This window comes from Orcinus orca, chromosome 15 (genome assembly GCF_937001465.1).
Source record: "Orcinus orca chromosome 15, mOrcOrc1.1, whole genome shotgun sequence".
In the NCBI taxonomy this organism is placed as follows: domain Eukaryota; kingdom Metazoa; phylum Chordata; class Mammalia; order Artiodactyla; family Delphinidae; genus Orcinus; species Orcinus orca.
The window spans coordinates 39,068,359-39,093,800 of NC_064573.1; the positions used below are offsets into that span (position 1 = coordinate 39,068,359).

The 25,442-nt window shown below is 38.8% G+C and overlaps 1 protein-coding gene across 1 annotated transcript; it reads left to right on the top strand.

Annotated features, from left to right (window-relative positions):
- Positions 1–98: 98 nt before the first annotated feature.
- Positions 99–24,549, top strand: SLC39A6 (solute carrier family 39 member 6). Its single transcript, XM_004283455.4, has 10 exons — positions 99–239; positions 1,877–2,608; positions 4,094–4,277; positions 5,114–5,283; positions 6,032–6,250; positions 16,623–16,728; positions 19,146–19,523; positions 20,618–20,698; positions 22,321–22,511; positions 23,283–24,549. The coding sequence occupies exons 2-10, from the start codon at positions 1,886–1,888 to the stop codon at positions 23,433–23,435; spliced, it is 2,205 nt and encodes a 734-aa protein (XP_004283503.1). The 5' UTR covers positions 99–239; positions 1,877–1,885; the 3' UTR covers positions 23,436–24,549.
- The last annotated feature ends 893 nt before the right edge of the window (positions 24,550–25,442 follow it).

Sequence of the window (25,442 nt, forward strand, 5' to 3'; positions counted from 1 at the left end):
GCGGTAATTAGTAATTGTCCTCCTCCCGGGAGGCTACGGCGCGTTGGGCGCTGCTTCCCGGTGTCTGCGCGGCGGTACCCCGACCGAGGGGCAGCCGGGCCGATGAGACCGCCGCTTCTCCGTGCCGTGTAGAGGTTTTTAGGGAGAGAAGCACGGGCCGGTTCCGAGCCCTCCGGACCGCCGGCGGGAACTGAAGCGGCGCGCGGGACCGGGCCGTGGGACGGCGAGGCCGCGGAGAGGTGAGTCCCGCAGGTCCGGGAGAGGCGGGCGGAGAGGGGTACCCCGCGGGCCGGCAAGGCCACACTTCCATTTGGACTTCCCATCCCACAGATGGGCTTCAGGGTCCAACGCGGTAAGGAAACGGTTTGTCCTGTTGATCTCATTTTCGAAAAAGGTACTGTCGTGTTTAAAAATAGCCCTTAGAAACAGTTTTGTGCCCTCTTTCCCGTTTTCTACACTCACCCGTTTCTCCAGGCCCTTTTCTTCTGCTTTCTTTTCTCCAACACCCGCGGACTTGCGGGGACCGGGACCGCCCTAATCATCCTTCGTGGAGCAAGGCACGGAGCTGCCCTTGAGCCGTTCGTCTGTGTTGTCCCGACGTATCTCGCTCCTCTCCTCTCTTCTGCGAATTATTTCTTAATGGTTCTCTTCTGCCTATTAAAACTTCAGGCCCCACGGATTGTTCTTTCAGGAGTCTAGCCCCGTGGTAGTGCGTACTTCCATTTTCCACAGTACGATAAGCAGCAGTTGTGCAATACTGCTGACAGTGTTTGGAGCATTTCCACATACATCCATTCATGTGGTTTTCTCAGTCACCCTATAAAATGGGTATTACCAGTGGGTCCAAGGAAGAACAGCTGAAAGTGGTAGAGCTAGGTTGCCTCTCTCGCCCTTGCTGTCTCACTCCAGAGTCCGACATCTAAGTCTTTCACTGGAGGCAGATGAATTTAGTCATGATCACTACCCATCATTGGTGCTGGACATCTGCTGGCTGGGTCCTGAGATATTAGCCTATACGCTTATCTGGATTATACCTCCCTCTCCTTAACTGAATTCAGTGCTTAACTGGATTCCTAACTCCTCTTTGGAGCATAGGCCTTTGGTTCCAAGCACTATTGTATGAATGAGTAATATAGTCTGACAAAATTTTCACTGGTTTATAGCAATATAAGAGCAACATAGTTTTTTATGAAGTTTAATTTACTTAAAAACTGCAGTCATTCAAAAGAATGTGATACCTTTATATGTACTGACATGGAAAGATGTCATTTGTTGAGGGGGAAGAAAAAAGATCCCATTTGTGTGGTTAGGGCACACATCTGCCTGAGTATGCATGAGGGAGTCACAAGAAAGTGGCAGAATTGGGTGCCCTTGAAGAGTGGGATTTCAGGAGAGAAGCCTCAAAGTGATTTGCATATAGTTTAAGAAAAAAATTTTAAATGCGACTTACTCTGAGATTGCCATTTCTGCTTTTTTTGATATTGAAAGATTGTTCTATGAAATGATGATGGTGGTGGTGGAGGTAGTTAGTCGGGTTTTCTTTTGTTTTAAATCGTTGTTCGAAGCAATAAGAAGTTGCCAGTGTGGCTGTGGTCACCTGGACCCCTCCGGTCTCTGAATTACTGTTGCATTTACAGTGCTAAGTACAGAGTCTTAGCACTCAGCTGCTTTCCAGTTGTTTCCCATGCTTTAGCAATGCAGCGGTAGAGCCTAGGACTCCAGTTCTTTTTTTCTTTTGTTTTACTACACTGATCACACTAGACGATGCTCTGTAAAACTTGGTTATTTGATTAGACATTGGTTTTCAGCATAGGATTTCTTAATTCAAATTGTTTTGGAAGTGAAGGCAAGGATATTTTTTTTCTGTCTTCTTTAGGAAGGTGCAATGGCGAGGAATTTATCAGTGATCTTGATCCTGACCTTCGTTCTGTCAGTCACACACCCCCTTCATGAAGTAGGACCAGCCACTGCTTTCCCTCAGACCACTGAGAAAATTATTCCGAATTGGGAATCTGGCATTAATGTTGACTTGGCAGTTACCACACGGCAGCATCATCTGCAGCAGCTTTTCCATCGCTATGGAGAAAATAATTCCTTGTCAATTGAAGGGTTCAGAAAATTGCTTCAGAATATAGGCATAGATAAGATTAAGAGAATCCATATACACCATGACCATGAGCATCACTCTGACCATGAGCATCACTCTCACCATAATCATGCTGCTTCCAGTAAAAATCGAAAAGCTCTTTGCCCAGACCATGACTCTGATAGTTCAAGTAAAGAGCCTAGAAACAGCCAGGGGAAAGGACCTCATCGATCAGAACATGCCAGTGGTAGAAAGAATGTTTTAATCAAGGATGGTGCTGGTGCTAGTGAAGTGACCTCAACTGTGTATAATGCTGTCTCTGAAGGAACTCACTTTCTAGAGACCATAGAAACTCCAAAACATGGAAAACTTCTCCCCAAAGGTGTGAGCAGTTCCACTCTACCCAGTGTCACAGAAAAGAGCTGGGCGACCTGGCTGGCTAGTAGGAAAACAAATGAATCTGTGAGTGAGCCCAGAAATGGCTTTATGTATTCCAGAAGCACAAATGAAAATACTCAGGAGGTAAGATGAGTGCTGTTCATTATTTTAATCAATATGCCTGCTTGTCTGTCCTGTCATTGCCATTCTATCTCAGTTGTAAGGAGTTTAAAATAAAAATAAAATGGTGAGTTCATTGAAAGGGGAATTTCTACTCTCTCAGCAAGGCACTTAGCTCAAAGTGTCCCTACTATGTTGTAAACATCCCTGATACAAAACTTGGGGCGGGGGGTAGTTCTTTGGTAAGTATAGTGCTGCCTGCTGAAACCACTTTCTAATATAGAGTTTAAAGTAAGTGTAGAAAAAAGATATCAAAATTATTTTTGGAGAAAATCTTTAAAGGAGAATCCCATTAATTAAAACACAGAAACCGGAAGGTCAAAAGAGCAGGAGTTAGAATCCCTGTTTTAGGAAAAGATGTGGTTGGAAGGGCTGAAGAGTGCGGGAAGAGCAGCTTCGCCTCCTTGGCAGAGGGATCACAGTGACCTGTGGAGTGACTGGCAAAGCAGCGATATGCTGGACACGTGAGAAGTCTGGGCAGTGACCTTCTGAGTTCATGTGTTTTTTCCTAGACTAGACTTCCAGACTGTACACAATTTGCTTTGGCTGAGAGATGTCAACAACAAGGAGTTAGTTGGTATACATTAATAGGCAAAACTTAAGTACTTCATTCAAACCGTCACATGATTTACTAATTCTGGGATAATCCTACTAATGGTCATTCCCATAGCGACACTAGTGATAAAGTTTGTTCTGAGTAGTATTGGCCAAGATTTGTGGGGGTTTAAAGTAACTTTATAGAAGATGAGAAACAGGTGCTACCACCAGTTTTTTTGGTGAGACGGGAGAGCTTACATACCCCAGAGATTGTCTTCAAACTAAGCTTGTCATCTAATTAAACGTTTGAAACAACAGCCTGCTGGTACAGGTTTATTTTATTAACCAGCTTTGTCGTCCGCAAGAGTAATCGACATAATTTAATATTCTCTCGTTGTGGAGCATTACTTTGCCAAGTATGCAGACAGAACTGAGCTAAGTTTTGCAATTACAGTTGTTGCTAGAAGAGTGACATGTCTTGGGCTTGTTTAGACCAGGTAGGGTAGCGTTAGTACTAAAACAACATATTTCTCAATCTCTAGTGAACCTGTCTTGAAATTAAAGCTCATTTCCTTAATAGATTTATACAATAAGTTAACAGGCTTGTGAATGTCCATTTATCCTCAAGTTTTTTCCACTTGAGGCTTTCTCCCAAGGTGACTAGTGATGTGACTGCTTCTCCCAAGAAGAAATAGGTAGAAGAGATGGGAAATCACCACTGTGACGTAATATCTCCAGGTAGCTTGAGGCAAGTTCCAAAGTACTTAAAACTAAAGTTGATTTTGATTTACCTTAACTTAAATAAAAAAGTAGGTACCTTCAGTAGGAAAAGGGTGTTGTGTCATCAAACAGCCTTTATGGATTCTCTAATTGGAGTACCTTTTGGTGATTTCACTGTTTCCTTTTCTTCAGTGTTTCAATGCATCAAAGCTGCTTACATCTCATGGCATGGGCATCCAGGTTCCACTGAATGCCACCGAGTTCAACTATCTCTGCCCAGCCATCATCAATCAGATTGATACTAGATCATGTCTGATTCATACAACGAGTGAAAAGAAAGCTGAAATCCCTCCAAAGACATATTCTTTACAAATAGGTAAAATTGCCTTTTTTGTGTAAAAATCATTTCCAATAGATACATTTATGTTGTACTTTTCCTTATATTTACATCAACCTATTCATTTTTCAGCATAATTCCAAATATATCATCTTAGTTGTTCTCTGCCTTGAATGTGAAGAAAGCAAGTGTGTTAGCCTTACCCTTAAAACAAACAAAAACGAGAAAATAAAATTTAGATCATAACTTGTCTGAGGTCCTCCCACAGGATATGTCAGGGTCATTCAAAATTTGGGATCTTTATATGTTGTCATACTGTTTGGAGGATGGTCAGAGTTAATCTCTGCTGTTAAGGAGCCTAATTCTTGTACATTCTTATTAATAGATGAAATCAGGATACGCTCTGCTATAGTGTAAGTTGCATTGCTCAGAAACTATAATGAAGAATTAATTGCTTTGTTCACTGAAGAAATTATTGAATTCCCAGTTTCCTTTTCTTACTCCTTTCTTCTCTGCTTCTTTCCTTCCTTCCTTCCCTAACTTTTTCCTCTTCTCTCTCATAATTTAGCTGTTATGGGAGTCTGAAAGCTCAGTTCCCAAGTGAGCTAGAGTTCATCCTTGGTAACCATGTTTTCCCCTCCCTTCACCCCTAGCTGAAGAATTTTCCACTAGGTTTATGCCCTTTACCTGGAGGGTTCAGTCACATTGTTCATTTGATCAAATTTCTTGGTTATTACTCTGTTACCACAGTCCTATTCCACTGAGTTTGTATTTCTTTAGCTCCCCTGCTTTTAATTTGTCTTAAGCCGCTCCACAGTCTCTCTTTTAAAGGTTATCAATTGTATTCTTTTTCCTTTCTCTGTTTTGTTTGACAGCCTGGGTTGGTGGCTTTATAGCCATTTCTGTCATCAGTTTCCTGTCTTTGCTGGGTGTTATCTTAGTGCCTCTCATGAATCGGGTGTTTTTCAAGTTTCTTCTGAGTTTCCTTGTGGCATTGGCTGTTGGGACACTGAGTGGTGATGCTTTTTTACACCTTCTTCCACATGTAAGTACAGTAATTTATCCCATTAGTGTATTTTACTATTCAACATTAAATATATGTGTGTGTTTGTCTATGTGTGTGTGTGTGTGTGTGTGTGTGTGTGTGTGTGTGTGTACTTTTGGTTTGTGCTTTGTATTGATATGTATAAAAGGCTGGAAATTTGGTTTCTAGGAGCACGTGGGTGGGGTGTACCCTGTGACCCCCCGTCTCACCTCTGTTAGTGTGTGCCACACCTGGTTCCCTCACACGCAGTGGCAGAATTTCCTGTTGCACTCAGCTGCAGGCCACTGGGGCAGTGCACCTGGATCTCGGGTACCTGCCAGGGCCCATTACCCAGACTGGGCTTCTTGTAAGCACACTGACGACTATGGTAGGGGCTTTTCAGCTGGGAGTATAAGCAGTAGACACTATATGCCTATTCAGTTTTGCAGTTCCCTCTTATTTGTGGCCATGGGAAAACATTGGAAATACCCACTACCTTATGTTATGAGGGTCATTGGGGAATGTGTCTGTCTTTACATTGAACAGATCCACTCTATTAAGTGCCATCGTACATTATATACCTTAAGCTGTAGATCGCTGCTGCTTGTTGGTCATTTTATTTTTAATATCCTAAACTTCCCCTCATTCCGAAGTATCACATTAATTGCCTAATTCTGAATAATTTCAAATTTGATGTTAATTATCTTAGCCAATTTTTCTGACGTGTGAAACTACTCAATTTATAAAATCCATATTATTTTGCCTTTAGTCTCATGCAAGTCATCACCATAGTCACAGCCATGAAGAACCAGCAATGGAAATAAAGAGAGGACCGCTTTTCAGCCATCTCTCTTCTCAAAACATAGAAGAAAGTACCTATTTTGATTCCACGTGGAAAGGTCTGACAGCTCTGGGAGGCTTGTATTTCATGTTTCTTGTTGAACATGTCCTCACATTGATCAAGCAATTTAAAGATAAGAAGAAAAAGGTAAAAGTATTCTGAATACTTACTAGGCATTGGACATTTATTTAGAGCAGTACTTGAACTAAACTGGGCTTGTCCAGGGTGTATGATCTTCATTTGTGAGGGGGTTCAGTACCTTTTTGTTCCCAGAAGCATTCATGGAGAGCAGTTCTGTATCTTTATAACCCTGGAGATCTCTATCTTCAGTACTCCTTCAAAGTCACAAGACCGTAAGAAAGGCAAGGGTAAATATCTATACAAATCACCAAACAAGGCACACACAGGGCCTTGAAGATAAGAAGCATTGTGATTATGGCATTGATGGTGCCAGTGGTTTCACGGGTACATACTTATCCCGAAACTCGAGTTGTATACGTTAAATATGTACAGCTTTTTATATGTCAATTATACCTCAATAAAGTGGCTTAAGAAAAAAGTATCATGGATTAACTTTTAAATTACTCATGGAGTAGCTGAATATTATGTTTTGTTTGAAAGACTATGTGACTTTCACATACTTGCCCTTTGCAAATTGCCACCAGAAGATAGTGTGAAGCTGAACAGTAGGCTATTTCTGGTAAAAATGTCTTTGGAGTTGCCTATGATTATCTGCCTCTTCCTATCTGATATGACTGGGCAAATGAGTCAAAAGACTGTCCTCATGGGGACTCTTAAAAATGACATGTACACATCTTGGATGTTTGTGTACTCATATGCTGGTCATTTGATGTTGACCAAACTTTTCTTTGAGTTGGAGTTCTGTATGATCATTTTTTTCTCTATAGCCATGCTGCTTCATCTAAATTTCCAATTTTGGTTTCTCTAAAATTGAGCAAGAGGTTACATACTTGTAAAGTTATTTTAAGTGTAGAATCTAGATTTTTGGAAATATAAAAAATTTTATACAGTGATTGCCTTATGTAATTTTTTTTGAACTTTATTTATTTTTCTTGTGCAGCACGTTCTCATTAGTTATCTGTTTTATACGTATTAGTGTATATATGTCAATCCCAATCTCCCAATTCATCCCACCCCCCCGCACCCCCTCTTTCCCCCCTTGCTGTCCATATGTTTGTTCTCTACATCTGTGTCTCTATTTCTGCCTTGTTAACCGGTTCATCTGTACCATTTTTCTAGATTCCACATATATGCATTAATATATGAAATTTGTTTTTCTCTTTCTGACTTTCTTCACTCTGTATGACAGTCTCTAGGTCCATCCACACCTATACAAGTGACCCAGTTTCGTTCCTTTTTATGGCTGAGTAATATTCCATTGTATATATGTACCACATCTTCTTTATCCATTCGTCTGTCAATGGGCATTTAGGTTGCTTCCATGACCTGGCTATTGTGAAATGCTGCAGTGAACATTGGGGTGCATGTGTCTTTTTGAATTATGGTTTTCTCTGGATATATGCCCAGGAGTAGGATTGCTGGGTCATATGGTAATTCTATCTTTAGTGCCTTATATAATTTAATAGCCTTTTTTTTTTTTAACAACTTGCCTTTGAATCTTTCAGAAGCCTTCAACTTAAGTTTTCATGGAAGTAACTATTCTCACCATCATTTCATAGTTTGAGTAATATGTAATTAAATTGTGCAATTGCAATAACAGGTATAGCTGGCATGAAGAGGCTTGAAAACCAACATAGTTGATTCTTGCTGAGCATAGAGCTCACGTTGGGAATCAAGTGCATGTGTGAAGAGAAGAGTGGCCTCCTCCATCCTGTGAATATTTGCCCATATGGATTCTACATTCGCTAAAATCTCAAATTGCAAATTTTGAACCTTTACTGAACCTCAATTTACAGGAAAGAAGTGAAATAACAATAGCTTAATCGTTCTTAATCCAGGAAGTCATCTTCTATGTTCCTGTTGTCCCTGTTGCTTCACGTGGATGGGTTTGAGACTATATCCATACTTCTTTGCATTCTCTGGGATTATTCTCACCTTAAAAAAAAAAAAAAAGATCATTTTTTAGGGTGTTTTTTGGGGAGGGGTTGTTTGTGTTTATTTGTGTTACTGTGTTTCTATTTCAAATGCCATAATTTAGCATTCTAATTTCAATTTACTTTTCAAGTTTTACCTAAAGATTGCTTTATATTCATCTGGCACTCTAACATGGGACTCTAAGAGGTAGGCTCTCTGTTGTCTAGTACAGAACAGTATTTTTTAGACTCTTAATAATCATTTGTGAATTGTGAAATAAATCTTGTGTCACGACCAATGTTTTTAAATGCAACCGTGATATTACAGTATATTCCATATATTACTGTGTTTATTACATACATTACTGTGAACTGTAGTCAAAGAAGTTTGATAATCTCTGTTCTAAAATACTTTCTACTAGAATGTAAGATCTTAAGAGCCAGGACCTCTCTGTCTTCTTTACTGCTGTATCTCCAGTGCCTAGAATAGTGTCTGGCACATAATAGATGATTGGTAAATATTTGTTACATGTATAAAAAACATTAAATGGCAAGTAAGCATAATTTCTAGACAAAGACTTCACACAGGAGTTTTGCAAACATTACATGTTCTCTTCCTTTTTATTTTTTTAGAATTTTTATTATTATATTTTTATATTTTTATTTTATTTATTTTTTTATACAGCAGGTTCTTATTAGTCATCAGTTTTATATACATCAGTGTATACATGTCAATCCCAATCGTCCAATTCAGCACACCACCATCCCCACGCCCCCGCGACTTTTCCCCCTTGGTGTCCATATGTTTGTTCTCTACATCTGTGTCTCAAATTCTGTCCTGCAAACTGGTTCATCTGTACCATTTTTCTAGGTTCCACATACATGCGTTAATATACGATATTTGTTTTTCTCTTTCTGACTTACTTCACTCTGTATGACAGTCTCTAGATCCATCCACGTCTCTACAAATGACTCAATTTCATTCCTTTTTATGGCTGAGTAATATTCCATTGTATATATGTACCACAACTTCTTTATCCATTCGTCTGTCGATGGGCATTGATGTTGCTTCCATGACCTGGCTATTGTAAATACTGCTGCAATGAACATTGGGGTGCATGTGTCTTTTTGAATTATGGTTTTCTCTGGGTATATGCCCAGTAGTGGGATTACTAGATCATATGGTAATTCTATTTTTAGTTTTTAAGGAACCTGCATACTGTTCTCCATAGTAGCTGTATCAATTTACATTCCCACCAACAGTGCAAGAGGGTTCCCTTTTCTCCATACCCTCTCCAGCATTTGTTGCTTGTAGATTTTATGGTGATGCCCATTCTAACTGGTGTGAGGTGATACCTCATTGTAGTTTTGATTTGCATTTCTCTAATAATTAGTGATGTTGATCAGCTTTTCATGTGCTTCTTGGCCATGTGTATGTCTTCTTTGGAGAAAGAAGACATACTGCATGAGCTGTCTATATATTTTGGAGATTAATCCTTTGTCCATTGATGCATTTGCAAATATTTTCTCCCATTCTGAGGGTTGTCTTTTTGTCTTGTTTATGGTTTCCTTTGCTGTGCAAACGCTTTGAAGTTTCATTAGGTCCCATTCGTTTATTTTTGTTTTTATTTCCATTACTCTAGGAGGTGGATAAAAAAAGATCTTGCTGTGATTAATGTCAAAGGCTGTTCCTCCTATGTTTTCCTCTAAGAGTTTTATAGTGTCCAGTCTTACATTTAGGTCTCAAATCCATTTTGGGTTTATTTTTGTGTATGGTGTTAGGAAGTGTTCTAATTTCATTCTTTTACATGTAGCTGTCCAGTTTTCCCAGCACCATTTATTGTAGAGACTGTCTTTTCTCCATTGTATATCCTTGCCTCCTTTGTCATAGATTAGTTGAGCATCGGTGCGTGGGTTTATCTCTGGGCTTTCTGTCTTGTTCCATTGATCTATGTTTCTGTTTTTATGCCAGTACCATATTGTCTTGCTTACTGTAGTTCTGTAGTATAGTCTGAAGTCAGGGAGTCTGATTCCTCCAGCTCCGTTTTTTTCCCTCAAGACTACTTTGGCTATTTGGGGTCTTTTGTGTATCCATACAAATTTTAAGATTATTTGTTCTAGTTCCGTAAAAAATGCCACTGGTAATTTGATAGGGATTGCTTTGAATCCATAGATAGCTTTGGGTAGTATAGTCATTTTCACAATATTGATTCTTCCAATCTAAGAACATGGTACATCTCTCCATCTGTTGGTATCATCTTTAATTTCCTTCATCAGTGTCTTATAATTTTCTGCATGCAGGTCTTTTGTCTCCCTAGGTAGGTGTATTCCTAGGTATTTTATTCTTTTTGTTGCAATGGTAAATGGGAGTGTTTCCTTAGTTTCACTTTCAGATTTTTCATCATTAGTATATAGGAATGCAAGAGATTTCTGCGCATTAATTTTGTATCCTGCAACTTTTGCAAATTCATTGATTAGCTCTAGTAGTTTCCTGGTGGCATCTTTAGGATTCTCTATGTATAGTATCATGTCATCAGCAAACAGTGACAGTTTTACTTCTTCTTTTCCAATTTGGATTCCTTTCATTTCTTTTTCTTTTCTGATTGCCATGGCTACGACTTCCAAAACTATGTTGAATAATAGTGGTGAGAGTGGACATCCTTGTCTTGTTCCTGATCTTAGAGGAAATGCTTTCAGTTTTTCACCATTGAGAATGATGTTTGCTGTGTGTTTGTCATATATGGCCTTTATTATGTTGAGGTAGGTTCCCTCTATGCCCACTATCTGAAGAGTTTTTAACATAAATGGGTGTTGAATTTTGTCAAAATTTGCTTTTTCTGCATCTATTGAAATGATCATATGGTTTTTATTCTTCATTTTGTTAATATGGTATATCACATTGATTGATTTGAGTATACTGAAGAATCCTTGCATCCCTGGGATAAATCCCACTTGATCATGGTGTATGATCCTTTTAATGTGTTGTTGGATTCTGTTTGCTTGTATTTTGTTGGGATATTTGCATCTATATTCATCAGTGATATTGGTCTGTAATTTTCTTTTTTTGTAGTATGTTTGTCTGGTTTTGGTGTCAGGGTGATGGTGGCCTCATAGAATGAGTTTAGGAGTGTTCCTTCCTCCACAATTTTTTTGAGGAGTTTGAGAAGAATGGGTGTTAGCTCTTCTCTAAATGTGTGATAGAATTCACCTGTGAAGCCATCTGGTCCTGGACTTTCGTTTGTTGGAAGATTTTTAATCGCAGTTTCAATTTCATTACTTGTGATTGGTCTGTTCATATTTTCTATTTCTTCCTGGTTCAGTCTTGGAAGGTTATACCTTTGTAGGAATTTGTCCATTTCTTCCAGGTTGTCCATTTTATTGGCATAGAGTTGCTTATAGTAGTCTCTTAGGATGCTTTGTATTTCTGTGGTGTCTGTTTTAACTTCTCCTTTTTCATTTCTAATTTTGTTGATTTGAGTCCTCTCCCTCTGTTTCTTCATGAGTCTGGCTAATGGTTTATCAATTTTGTTTATCTTCTCAAAGAACCAGCTTTTAGTTTTATTGATCTTTGCTATTGTTTTCTTTGTTTCTATTTCATTTATTTCTGCTCTGATCTTTATGAATTCTTTCCTTCTGCTAACTTTGGGTTTTGTTTGTTCTTCTTTCTCTAGTTCCTTTAGGTGTAAGGTTAGATTGTTTATTTGAGATTTTTCTTGTTTCTTGAGGTAGGGTTGTATAGCTATAAACTTGCCTCTTAGAACTGCTTTTACTGCATCCCATAGGTTTTGGATCATCGTGTTTTCATTGTCATTTGTCTCTAGGTATTTTTTGATTTCCTCTTTGATTTTTTCAGTAATCTCTTGGTTATTTAGTAACATATTGTTTAGCCTCCATGTGTTTGTGTTTTTTATGTTTTTTTCCCTGTAGTTCATTTCTAATCTCATAGTGTTGTGGTCAGAAAAGATGCTTGATATGATTTCAGTTTTCTTAAGTTTACTGAGGCTTGATTTGTGCCCCAAGATGTGATCTATCCTGGAGAATGGTCCATGTGCACTTGAGAAGAAAGTGTAACCTGCTGTTTTTGGATGGAATGTCCTATAAATATCAATTAAATCTATCTGGTCTCTTGTGTCATTTAAAGCTTCTGTTTCCTTATTTATTTTCATTTTGGATGCTCTGTCCATTGGTGTAAGTGAGGTGTTAAAGTCCCCCACTATTATTGTGTTACTGTCGATTTCCTCTTTTATAGCTGTTAGTATTTGCCTTATGTATTGAGGTGCGCCTATGTTGGGTGCATATGTATTTATAATTGTTATATCTTCTCCTTGGATTGATCCCTTGATCATTATGTAGTGTCCTTCCTTGTCTCTTGTAACATTATTTTAAAGTCTATTTTATCTGATATGAGTATTGCTACTCCAGCTTTCTTTTGATTTCCATTTGCATGGAATATCTTTTTCCATCCCCTCACTTTCAGTCTGTATGTGTCCCTAGGTCTGAAGTGGGTCTCTTGTAGACAGCATATATATATGGGTCTTGTTTTTGTATCCATTCAGCAAGCCTGTGTCTTTTGGTTGGAGCATTTAATCCATTCACATTTAAGGTAATTATCGATATGTATGTTCCTATGACCATTTCCTTAATTGTTTTGGGTTTGTTTTTGTCGGTCCTTTTCTTCTCTTGTGTTTCCCACTTAGAGAAGTTCCTTTAGCGTTTGTTGTAGAGCTGGTTTGGTGGTGTTGAATTCTTTTAGCTTTTGCTTGTCTGTAAAGCTTTTGATTTCTCCATCGAATCTGAATGAGATCCTTGCTGGGTAGAATAATCTTGGTTGTAGGTTCTTCCCTTTCATCACTTTAAGTATATCATGCCACTCCCTTCTGGCTTGTAGACTTTCTGCTGAGAAATCAGCTGTTAACCTTATGGGAGTTCCCTTATATGTTATTTGTCGTTTTTCCCTTGCTGCTTTCAATAATTTTTCTTTGTCTTTAATTTTTGCCAATTTGATTACTATGTGTCTCGGTATGTTTCTCCTTGGGTTTATCCTGTATGGGACTCGTTTCGCTTCCTGGACTTGGGTGGCTATTTCCTTTCTCCTGTTAGGGAAGTTTTCAACTATAATCTCTGTAAATATTTTCTCTGGTCCTTTCTCTCTCTCTTCTCCTTCTGGGACCCCTATAATGCGAATGTTGTTGCGTTTAATGTTGTCCCAGAGGTCTCTTAGGCTGTCTTTATTTCTTTTCATTCTTTTTTCTTTATTCTGTTCTGCAGCAGTGAATTCCACCATTCTGTCTTCCAGGTCACTTATCCTTTCTTCTGCCTCAGTTATTCTGCTATTGATTCCTTCTAGTGTAGTTTTCATTTCAGTTATTGTATTGTTCATCTCTGTTTGTTTGTTCTTTAATTCTTCTAGGTCTTTGTTAAACATTTCTTGTGTCTTCTCGATCTTTTCCTCCATTCCTTTTCCAAGGTCCTGGATCATCTTCACTATCATTATTCTGAATTCTTTTTCTGGAAGGTTGCCTATCTCCACTTCATTTAGTTGGTTTTCTGTGGTTTTATCTTGTTCCTTCATCTGGTACATAGCCCTTTGCCTTTTCATCTTGTCTATCTTTCTCTGAATGTGGTTTTCATTCCACAGGCTGCAGGATTGTAGTTCTTCTTGCTTCTGCTGTCTGCCCTCTGGTGGATGAGGCTATCTAAGAGGCTTGTGGAAGTTTCCTGATGGGAGGGACTGGTGGTGGGTAGAGCTGAGTGTTGCTTGGGTGGGCAGAGCTCAGTAAAACTTTAATCTGCTTGTCTGCTGATGGGTGGGGCTTGGTTCCCTCCCTGTTGGTTGTTTGGCCTGAGGCAACCCAACACTGGAGCCTACCTGGGCTCTTTGGTGGGACTAATGACAGACTCTGGGAGGGTTCACGCCAAGGAGTACTTCCCAGAACTTCTGCTGCCAGTATCCTTGTCGCCACGGTGAGCCACAGCCACTGCCCGCCTCTGCAGGAGATCCTCCAACACTAGCAGGTAGGTGTGGTTCAGTCTTCCCTGGGGTCACTGCTCCTTCCCCTGGGTCCGGATGCACACACTACTTTGTGTGTGCCCTCCAAGAGTGGAGTCTTTGTTTCCCCCAGTCCTTTCGAAGTCCTGCAATCAAATCCCACTAGCCTTCAAAGTCTGATTCTCTAGGAATTCCTCCTCCCGTTGCCAGACCCCCAGGTTGGGAAGCCTGACGGGCTCAGAACCTTCACTCCAGTTGGTGGACCTCTGTGGTATAAGTGTTCTCAGTCTGTGAGTCACCCACCCAGCAGTTATGGGATTTGATTTTACTGTGATTGGGCCCCTCCTACCATCTCATTGTGGCTTCTCCTTTGTCTTTGGTTGTGGGGTATCTTTTTTGGTGAGTTCCAGTGTCTTCCTGTCAGTGATTGTCCAGCAGCTAGTTGTTATTCTGGTGTTCTCACAGGAGGGAGTGAGAGCACGTCCTTCTACTCCTCTATCTTGGTTCCTCCCCTATTCCTTTTTAAAAAATATTTAGTTTCTCTTTTTTCAAGGGCATCCAGATCTTAGTGTTATTTACATAACAGCTTTTAATCTCATTTGGTTCTCTCAAAAAGAAGAAAACTATTCGTTATATGGCAAGTATTCAGAGCTCTTCAGACCCATAACAGAAAATGTTACCTACGATTTCCCTTAAGACATCCATCCTGCACCCCTGGAAAATTCTATATGTCATAGTTTTAGGTTACCTTCCATATATGTCGATCTGAAATCTCTACATTCAGATTAGGGTTAAATCACATACTTGGTGTAGTTAGATGGTTATAATAGTTCCATGTCAAACTTTCTTTCTACTGGATTCTCAGGTTTCTTGCTCATGCTGGAAACCAGAGAATCATCTCTGTCTCCCTCATCCTTATATCCAACCTAGTTTTATTAGATGTATCCAGAAATGTAATTTTTCATTTCTCTCCATCTTCCTTACTATCATCCTGGTCCATGCCAGACTTACATGGGTGATAGCAGTTGCCTCCTAACTGGCCTGTCTACATTATTCTGTTGTCCTAATGCAGAGGAGAGCAGGCAGAGGGATTTGTTTAAATGTTTGTTATATGCTCTCATATATATATGTTCTCATAGCACTGTGTATTTTTCCTTGTAAAACTTATCAAAAATTTCAATCAAAGAATTGTATAATCATTACCTGTGTAAAGCCTCCCTCCCTGTGGGTGATAAGCTTCCTTGAGAACAAGGACTATGTGTATCTTGTTTTACGACATATTGATATATTGCCGCCATTCAGCGCAGGGAACATTACAGGCTCTTAATACTTAGGGAATGAAAGAATTGCTTAAAAAGTCTATGTACCACAGATAATCATTGGCAAACAAATAAAGTATCAACTAAAGTAATTTAAAACATCATGAATTCACTTATTTTCACAAATATTTAAGTACTTTCTCTGTGTTTGAGGCATTTTGCTAGAGGTAGGTATAAAGATTTGTCTGTGCTTGCCTTTAAAAACTCTTATAACCTAAGAAGGTACAGATATTTTATATACTGTTAGAGCTAGAATGAAATCTTAGGTATGGTGATGATTAAGTCATATTCAAAAGATACTGCAAATAAGAAATCTATTATTTTTGTGACAGTTTTCATTATCTTGAATATTCTATGTAAGTAGTAATAAACAGGCACCGTTGTTCAAACAGTGATCTTTATTCTTGGGCTCTGAGATATGGACAATATCTCAAGTATGGTATTCAGTTGGTTAAAAAACCTAGTGATAAATTCAAGGCTAACTAATAGAGATTTGTTTAAAAAGACAAAAGCTTGTTAATGGTGTTTTACTACACGAAGAGTATTTTAGTTTTATAACAAGTACATATCGATATCACAGTATAGTTTTAATTTATAAAAAGTATGGAAAGTATGGGGTTTCAGTGCCCAAAAGAAGCACTGGAGGAAACTAAGCAATTGGTTAGCAGATCACTAAATTCCTGGAGAACATGCCTCTAGCTGGTTCTAAATCAATGGCCTGAGGCAGAGCTCAGCTTTAATGTGTATATGAGTCACCTGGAGATCTAGTTAAACTCCCCATTCTAATCCATTAGGTCTGGGGTGTAGCCTGAGACTGTGCATTTATAACAAGCTCCTAGGGGATGCAGTGCTGTTTGCATAAGACCAAATTTAGACTGTGTGACCTAGGGGGACATTCAGAAAGATGAGTATGTAATTTATCTTTCATACTACTGAAGCATTAATTCTTTACCTTTCTGAAGAGTTTATGCCTAAAACAAACTACTAGGTGCTATGCAAGTTAAGTACAAGCCCTGCCCTTAGATGGGGTTTATTCCATTAGAAGTCTGTTACTCTGCTGTCTTTTCCGATGAAATCTTTTGCTTAACTGTTTACCTAAAGATGTATGCATAAGCAAACTGCCTATTTTAAAGTATTGCTTTTCCTTGCTATTGTAGAATCAGAAAAAACCTGAAAATGATGATGATGTGGAGATTAAGAAGCAGTTGTCCCAGTATGAATCTCAACTGTCAACAAATGAGGAGAAAGTAGACGCAGATGATCGTAAGTCCTTATAAATCTGAGAGCTGGAGGGAATTCAGTGCTCTGTGATTTGCAGGCAACCTGGACTGTCTGGAAGAGGGGGAACCATATTCCAGCCCCACCCGCACCCCCTTTTTTTTTTTGGCTGCGCCACGTGGCTTATGGGATCTTAGTTCCCCGGCTAGGGATCGAACCTAGGCCCTAGCAGTGAAAGCACGGAGCCCTAACCACTGGACCGCCAGGGAATTCCTCCACCCCTCCCCCCACTCTTTTTTTTTAAACTCATACTTTCTTTTAATTGCCAGTGAGTTGGTTATTTCTATATATACTTACATCTCTTTTTTCTCTAATTTTTTATTTTGAGGTAAATTCAGACTTAGAGAAAAGTTCCAAGAATAGTACAAAGAATTCCTGTACCCCTTTCTTATATTCCCCATTTATTTTACCTACATTTATCATTCTTTGTCTCTTTCTCTCTGTAGACATACATACACATTTTTTTCCTAAACCATTTGAGAATAAGTTACAAACATGATGCTTCTTTACCTCAAAATACTTAAGTTTATGTTTCCTAAGAAAAAGGACATTCATTCCCTTGTAATCACAGTTCAGTGATCAAAATCAGGAAATTAAAGCTGATACAATGCCATTTTCTAGTCTATAGACCTTTTTCGTGTTTTTCCAATTGTCTTAATAATTTCTTTATACTCCCCTAACCCCTAAAAGGAAAAGAAATGATCCAGAGTACAATTCAGGATCAAATGTTGCATCTAATTTCCCCTCATTTGGGGTTTGTCTAATGTTTTCACATTAGGTTGATCAGTTTGGGCAGGAATACCACAAAGTGGTATTGCATCCTTTTCAGTGACATGGTGTGCCACCCGACATGCTTTCTGTCACACACAGGTGGTGTTAATTTTGATCACTTGGCTAACGTTGTGTCTACCATGTTTCTCCACTATAAAGTTACTGTTTCCTGTAACTTTTTAGCTTGGCATTTCTTGCTGGACAGACTCAGTTAAAATTAAAATTTTAAACAAAACGCCTTACGACGACCTTCGAGGTCATGCCCTGCCCTCCACTCTCCCCGATGGTTGGCCCTGTCCAGCCTCACTGGTCTCCTTTTCATCCTTTGAGCACACCAGGTCTGTCTCAGGGCCTGGCACTCACTGTTTCTTCAGTTCGGAGTACTCTTCTCCTGGGTCTTCATATAAATTCCCCCTATCATTCCAATCTCAACTCAGACATCTCGTCCTCAGAGGTCTTCCCTGATCACCTGAATACAAAGGTCTCCCAGTCATTCTCCTTCATGTTACCCTGTTCTATTTTCTTCCCATGCCTTCCAATGCCTTCGATTACCTTATTCATACATGTATTTCTTTGTTAAGTCGCTATCTACCCACAAGACAATAAGCTTCTCGAAGGCAGAGACTTTGTGCTGATGCACTTTGTCCCAGTATCTGGGCAGGTGCCTGGCCCAGAGCAGATACTCAATATATAGTTGCTGACTAAGGAGGAAGAAGAACTTTATTGTTGCTACCAAGTTATTTGTAAGATTTCCTGTCCACCCTTTATTTTCCAGCATGTTGCTTTTCTCTAAAGAGCAAGTGAATACTCTCATTCGTCTTCTTGTATCTATTCTGTCTTCAACCTCTGTAATGGGCTCCAGTGAAATTTATAATGATGAGAGGAAACAGCTATTCTAGAATTGGGCCACAGTATCGGGAATGCTCCCAAGAAAGTTGATACCAGTGTATAAAAAAGAAAAAACAAAAACTTATTGTTGCAATTTATTTTACACAGATAGATAACAAATGTTTCTTGGTGATGATGGTATTTCAGATTCTTGTTTTTCCTTTTTTTTTTTTGACCATGCCACGCGGCTTGCAGGGATCTTAGTTCGCTGACCAGGTATTGAACCCAGGCCCTCAGCAGTGAAAGCACCAAGTTCTAACCACTGGACTGCCAGGGAATTCCCCTCTTCTGTTTTTCCTTGAATTTTGAAAGAGAGGAACTCAGATGACAGAATTATGCATGTTTTTTATTTCCAATTTTCAGTATTTTTCTGGAATATTTTTCTTAAATATTTTAAATGCCAAAAATGAAATCTTTTTATAAAGTAAGTATGTGCTTCTTTTATAATATATGGAAAAAAATCATCTTTAAAAACATAAGGAGGCAGAAGAAATTAAGGGAGGATCTGGGGGTAGTTACTGAAGTTTAACATTTAAAATTCATTCTTAGTAAGTGAGATCATTTAACTACTGATGTTTTTCATCAACAATACTCTAATGTCTAGTTCTGCCAGGTCTGCGTGAGAGAGTTGCCATGCTTTAAGATCTTTTGTTGACTTTGTCAGTGGAGATGTTTGAAATGTGTCCATGCACATTAACAAAGCCATTTGACTTTGTCCCAATGTCCTTTATGTTTATACCTAGGACCTGAAGGCTATTTGCGAGCTGACTCACAAGAGCCCTCCCACTTTGATTCTCAACAGCCAGCAATCTTGGAAGAAGAGGAGGTCATGATAGCTCATGCTCATCCACAGGAAGTTTACAATGAATACGTACCCAGAGGGTGCAAGAATAAATGCCATTCGCATTTCCATGATACACTTGGCCAGTCAGATGACCTTGTTCACCACCATCATGACTACCATCATATTCTCCATCACCACCACCACCAAAACCACCACCCACACAGTCACAGTCAGCGCTACTCTCGGGAGGAGCTGAAGGATGCCGGCATTGCCACACTGGCGTGGATGGTGATCATGGGGGACGGCCTGCACAATTTCAGCGATGGCCTAGCAATTGGTATATATCTACGTATCTGTCCCTTGTTGGTTGACTCTGAAAATGTCACATGAAAGTACCAGTCTTATTTTAACAAGGAATAGGTTGGTTTGATAAGGCTATTGACTTCTAAGATTATCAAACCGTTATTTCATTTTTGGCTGCTTTGACAATGAAGTACTTGATAAATGTTAGTTTAAGTGCTGCAAACTGTGCTTGGCCTTTATCTAAATTGTGACTACCAAAAGTTGTTTTAATTTGCAGGCTCAGGCTCTAAGGTGTTTGGAGCACATGTGAGGATTTTTTTTTCCCCCCAATACATTTGAGTTCCCTTATCTGCAATATAAACAGTATTTATTAAAGTGAAATACTTCCATCATCTTTTCTTTTATGCTAAAGGAATCTTCATATATCTGATAAGTTTAATTACTAATCTCTACCCAAAGAAGAATTATAGTTTTTTTGCTATTAAATTGTTTGCTACAATTGAGCGGTAATAAAAATACTTAAAAATTGTAGTAACTTAGTGCTGGGAGGAACCATGGAAATAAGTACAGATTAGGTAGCCAAGGCCTGGCAAGGTGAACCACTTGCCAAGGAGGCAGTGCTGTTTTGTAGCCCAGCCTGGCTCCCTGGGAGCTTGGTGCTCTTCCTTCTCTGCACTGTGCACAGCATAAGGGACAACGGAGGATGTGCGAACACTCAGACATGGTAGTCTAATTATATAGTGAATTCCTCTGAGGCCAGGAAACGTATTTGTACTCTTGACTGCTGAGGGTTTTTTCCTAAACCTTTTAAATCAGTTTGTTTCATATTTTTAAGTAAGTGTTCTATGTGGTAGCAATTTACTTCTCAGGTTTGTATAAGATCATTTAATCACTCTAAGGCATAGTGGAACCTTACCTTCTCAATTGTATCTGCTTGTGCTCCTTTGGGAAATTTAAATCTAATTGAATGTAATCTGACATTACTTATGGAGAAGGTACAGAGTGCAGTTGAGAAAGTTCTGTTTATTCACAACCAGAATATATTTTATTTCTTTTGTATTTCATCGTGTATGCTGTTAAGATTTTAAAAATACACACCCACAAAATAATGCAGTGATTTTTACACAGGTGCTGCTTTTACTGAAGGTTTATCGAGTGGTTTAAGTACTTCTGTTGCTGTGTTTTGTCATGAGTTGCCTCATGAATTAGGTAAGAGAACCCTACAAATGGTATTTTCCAGGTGGGTAAAGTGTCTTAGTGTCCCTGGCTTTTGCTAATGATAGCTTCCGGCAAGCTTCCTCATTTATGCCTTCTCCTAAGTCTACTAACCTAGCCAGCTTTCTTTCTTACTGAGGACAAGTTTGTTTCCAGCCAGAATTCTAACCCTGCGATTACAATTACACAATTGCCTGTGTGGGGTTGCCAGAGAGATACCTGAGTCCCCTCTCTTTTCCTCTTCCCCTACCAGATATCTTCCTATACCAGCATACTGGTGACATCAGTGATCGTTTTCTTCATATGCACAATATGAATAAGACCACAGGAATCTAAAGAATCATCTTCCATTAACAGACAGAAGTTGACCAAGAGTATTTCAGTCACTAGAGCTAAAGAAATGAGAAGTTGATGAATAGTGTTTTGAATTCTTTTTCTCTGTCACTGGGACTTAAAACCTTCCCAGAGTTGTCCTGGTTCCCAGTTCGTGTCCTTGTTTTTCTTCATATAGATGCATATTCGCACACACCTGTAACACCGTTTTCACTTTTGTTCCTTGGCATGTGTTCTGCCATTTAGAAGGCCTCCCGTCTTCATGCTCCATGCTTGTAATCCTCAACATCTGGTCTGTGTTGTGCATTCTATTTTTATTTTTGTTTATTTATTTATTTTTGGCCACACCACGTGGCTTGTGGGATCTTAGTTCCCCGACCAGGGTTTGAACCTGGGCCCCCTGCAGTGGAAACGCAGAGTCCTAACCACTGGACTGCCAGGGAATTCCCTATGTTCCACATTCTAGATCCTTCATGCGCCTTGAAGCCTCTCTCAGCTATTCTCATCTTAATTTCTTTTTTTCTCCTTTTATAACCAGAACATTAGACTCTTTAGCTCTTAATTATATATTTCCTTAATCATTTGCTGATCATTTCATTTGTGTTCTCTACTCCCTCTTCCTCCTTGTAGCCAGTTAAAAGCTCCTTGAAGACAGTGCAAGAGCACAATAGTTGATACTTATTGACATTTGTAGTATTGACATTCATTGACAAAGTGGAAACCTTAAGAAATACTTTGGATAAAAGATATCTTAGTTTATAAAGCTGTTAGGGTGTCTACACTGATTAACACTGTTAACCCTGAGTAATTCTTTTTTTTTTTTTTAAGTTAATTAATTGATTTTTCTGTCTGCCTTGGGTCTTTGTTGCTGTGCTCAGGCTTTCTCTAGTTGCAGCGAGCAGGGGCTACTCTTCGTTGTGGTGCGCGGTCTTCTCATTGTGGTGGCTTCTCTTGTTGTGGAGCACGGGCTCTAGGCACGCGGGCTTCAGTAGTTGCGGCACGCAGGCTCAGTAGTTGTGGTATGTGGGCTCAGTAGTTGCGGCTTCCAGGCTCTGGAGCACAGGCTCAGTAGTTGTGGCACATGGGCTTAGCTGCTCTGCATCATGTGGGATCTTCCCGGACCAGGGGTCGAACCCGTGTCCCTGCGTTGGCAGGCGGATTCTCAACCACTGCACCACCAGGGGATCCCTGGAGAATTTCTTAAATCTGGAAAGTTTTTTGCATATGTGTCTTAAAAATGATTTTTTAATTACCTTATCTCCTTTTTTTGTTTTCTGTTAAAGGTGACTTTGCTGTTTTACTAAAGGCTGGCATGACTGTTAAGCAGGCTGTTCTTTATAATGCTCTGTCAGCCATGCTGGCATATCTTGGAATGGCAACAGGAATTTTCATTGGTCATTATGCTGAAAATGTTTCTATGTGGATATTTGCACTTACTGCGGGCTTGTTCATGTATGTTGCTCTGGTTGATATGGTAAGTTTTTAAGAAGTCAGTAGAGAAAATGTTCAATGAAACCATTTTTAAAAGGGTTTAGATTAAATATCGTTGCAGTGAGAAGTGATTCTATGCTCGACAAAGTAGCATATAAACTATAAGTCCTTGATGGTTTTATCTTTTTGGATTGTTGCTCACAAGCACATCTTTGTCCTGCCTAATGTGTATAAGGATACACAAAAGTATCTACCCCCTTCTGATGTGTCTTTTTGAGAGGAGAGTTTCAGTAATTAGGCATTGAACTGTCTATAGACATGTAGGAAACCTAGCACAAGCCACATACTGTTGGCGAACTGTGTATACTTCAGAATGCTTAAAGGTTTCTTATTAATGGACGAAGGAGTCATCTTTTTGTCACCAAAGTCCACCTAACAATCTCAGCCAATCTTATTGCTAAAATTATATTTTATATGATGTAAGGCTTCCATATCTCTGAATTTCAAGCGAGCCACATGTTATATACAGATACAGACAGTAAGCAGGGTAATCAGTGTAGCTCTCCATTTTACAGTGGAGCAAACTGGACCAATATAAATTTTGACTTGCTGAGCAGACCATGAATAATCATTGTTAATTAAGCTGTTAGAAAATGCTGTGTGACATTATTAGCTAGAGTCAGTGTATATATGTGGTCACGTTTTAGAGAATTGACTCATAATATATCCAGCTACATATAAAGCCGTCTTGCAGATTCTTCTAAAAACTAATCTGTGGTTCTGGAAACTTAAAGGTTGCTCTTTTTTTTTTAAGGTGCCTGAGATGCTGCACAATGATGCTAGTGACCATGGATGTAGCCGCTGGGGATACTTCTTTTTACAGAATGCTGGGATACTTTTGGGATTTGGAATTATGTTGCTTATTTCCATATTTGAACATAAAATTGTGTTTCGTATAAATTTCTAATTAGGGTATAAATGCTAGAGTAGCTTAAAGCTATAGTTTGCTGTCTATAGTTTGAGTAGGTCATAGGGAGATGAGTTAGTGTGTTGTGATGTGTAGCATTTACGGTTAGTGGATTTTGTGATTTTTGTATTGAATATTGCCATTTGTTATGCTTATAAGGTCAGTTACGGTGGTAACATAAAGGTACGTTTAATATTTAAGTTATTCTATTTGGGGAATGTAAGCTATATGTGCAATTTACCAATATTACTGGTTTATGGTATAAACAAGAGGTTTGGCATGACATGTTCTGTATATTTCAGAAAAAAAATGTCTTTAATGCTTTTTCTAGGACTAATTTAATATAGTAATTCCCATGCTGGATTTTAGGCCTCTGAAGAACTGCTGGTGTTTAGGAGTAAGAATACACGTGAAGCCTAAGATACCAATAAAGCTTAAACTGAATTTAAGCTAAGAAATAAGGGAAAAAAGAGAAGAAACTGTATAAATTGAGAAGGCATAGGTTTCATATTAAAAAATCACAAAACTGGTTTAAAAATAGAAGGGAAAAATTTAGATTTAAATGAAAAAAAGCAATATTGAGTATAGAGTACATTGATAAACATTTTTGTCAGAGTATTAATGTTCCCATAAAATCTCAGCACTTTTTACTAATTTAGTTGTACATTTAACTTTGTATAATAGAGACATCTAAATGTATTTAATAAACTCAAGCAAAATATATCACTTGACCAAGAAATTGGAATTTTAAAATATTTGTGTGGATGTACACCAGATGAGTATGAGCAAGTTTATGTATTGTCAAAAGACTTGGATATCCCAGGTTAACTTACGTGTCACCCAAGTTACATTACCGGATGTTCTGGTTATCTGGTTTACCACATGTCAGCATATTAGAATTTCGATATATATTAGGACATTAAAACCGTACTGGTTATAATTTGACTTCTTGGATTCAGAAAGTACTTTGGTATCTTTCAGTGCTTCAATGTTGTTGTTATGAGCAATTTTCATTTTTATATATAGTACTTTAGATGTACTAGGGTTGTATGGCATTCTCTAGATGTTGCTTTTCTACAAAATAAATTCCCTGTGTCAGCTTGATATCAGATAACAGATTTTTTCTTTTTTTTTACCATCTTAACCATTTTTAAGCATACAGCTCAATAATTTTATGTATATTCACATTGTTATGCAGTTGATTTCCAAAACTTTTTCACCTTGCAAAACTGAAACTATACCCACTAAACAACTCTTCGTTTCCTTCTCCCCACAACCCCTGGTGACCACCATTCTACTTTCTATTTCTATGAATTTGAGATATCTGATTTTCTTAAGTATAATCCAGATTATATATACTTATCAACACATTTATATTATTGTATTGGGTGGGCTTATTCAATTTTTAAATTGTTTATCACAAAGGACACTTCAGAAAATATTGGTCCACAGTTTATTCCAAGCTGTCCCTAACTTAAAAAAACAAAAAACAAACCCCAGAGCCTAAGCTTGAAAAGACGCACTAATGCCCTACATTCTAAAGAGAATCAAGAACAACTGGACAAGACCATATAGCCCACCTACTGAAAGACAATTGGACCAGCATTTCTATTCCCCAAACCAAGTGAAAGAGGAATGAGTAATGAGAATTACTTGGATTGGGGGGTACCTGAAAAGATGAGATGAGGCATCTCCTTCTCGGGCTGAATGATTACTCTGCTTCAGAAACCCACAGATCTACCCTAACGCCACTGCTGGATCAGTGCAAGATGAAGTTCTAGAATCATTGGAAATGTTCCTCCAGGAGTTTTGGAAACACAGACTTGTACCTACTTCTTTCACACACATTCTCAAGGTGGAAGGTGTGCTGGACCAGCCCACAAAACAGGATGATAGCAGCCTTAGTTCCCACTCCAGTTTGAACTCACTAGTGAGTATGTAGAAGATTTAAGTAGTTGGTTCCCATGGCTCCCTGTGGGAGAAAATGGAGATTAGAGGAAAATGCAG

What these genes read in the sequence shown, in the direction of transcription:
- SLC39A6 (XM_004283455.4), top strand. Translation starts at nt 1,886, where the DNA reads ATGGCGAGGAATTTATCAGTGATCTTGATCCTGACCTTCGTTCTGTCA. An exon ending in CAAATGAAAATACTCAGGAG is followed by an intron (nt 2,609 to 4,093) that starts GTAAGATGAGTG and finishes CCTTTTCTTCAG; the next exon opens with TGTTTCAATGCATCAAAGCT. An exon ending in TGAGTTGCCTCATGAATTAG is followed by an intron (nt 20,699 to 22,320) that starts GTAAGAGAACCC and finishes TTTCTGTTAAAG; the next exon opens with GTGACTTTGCTGTTTTACTA.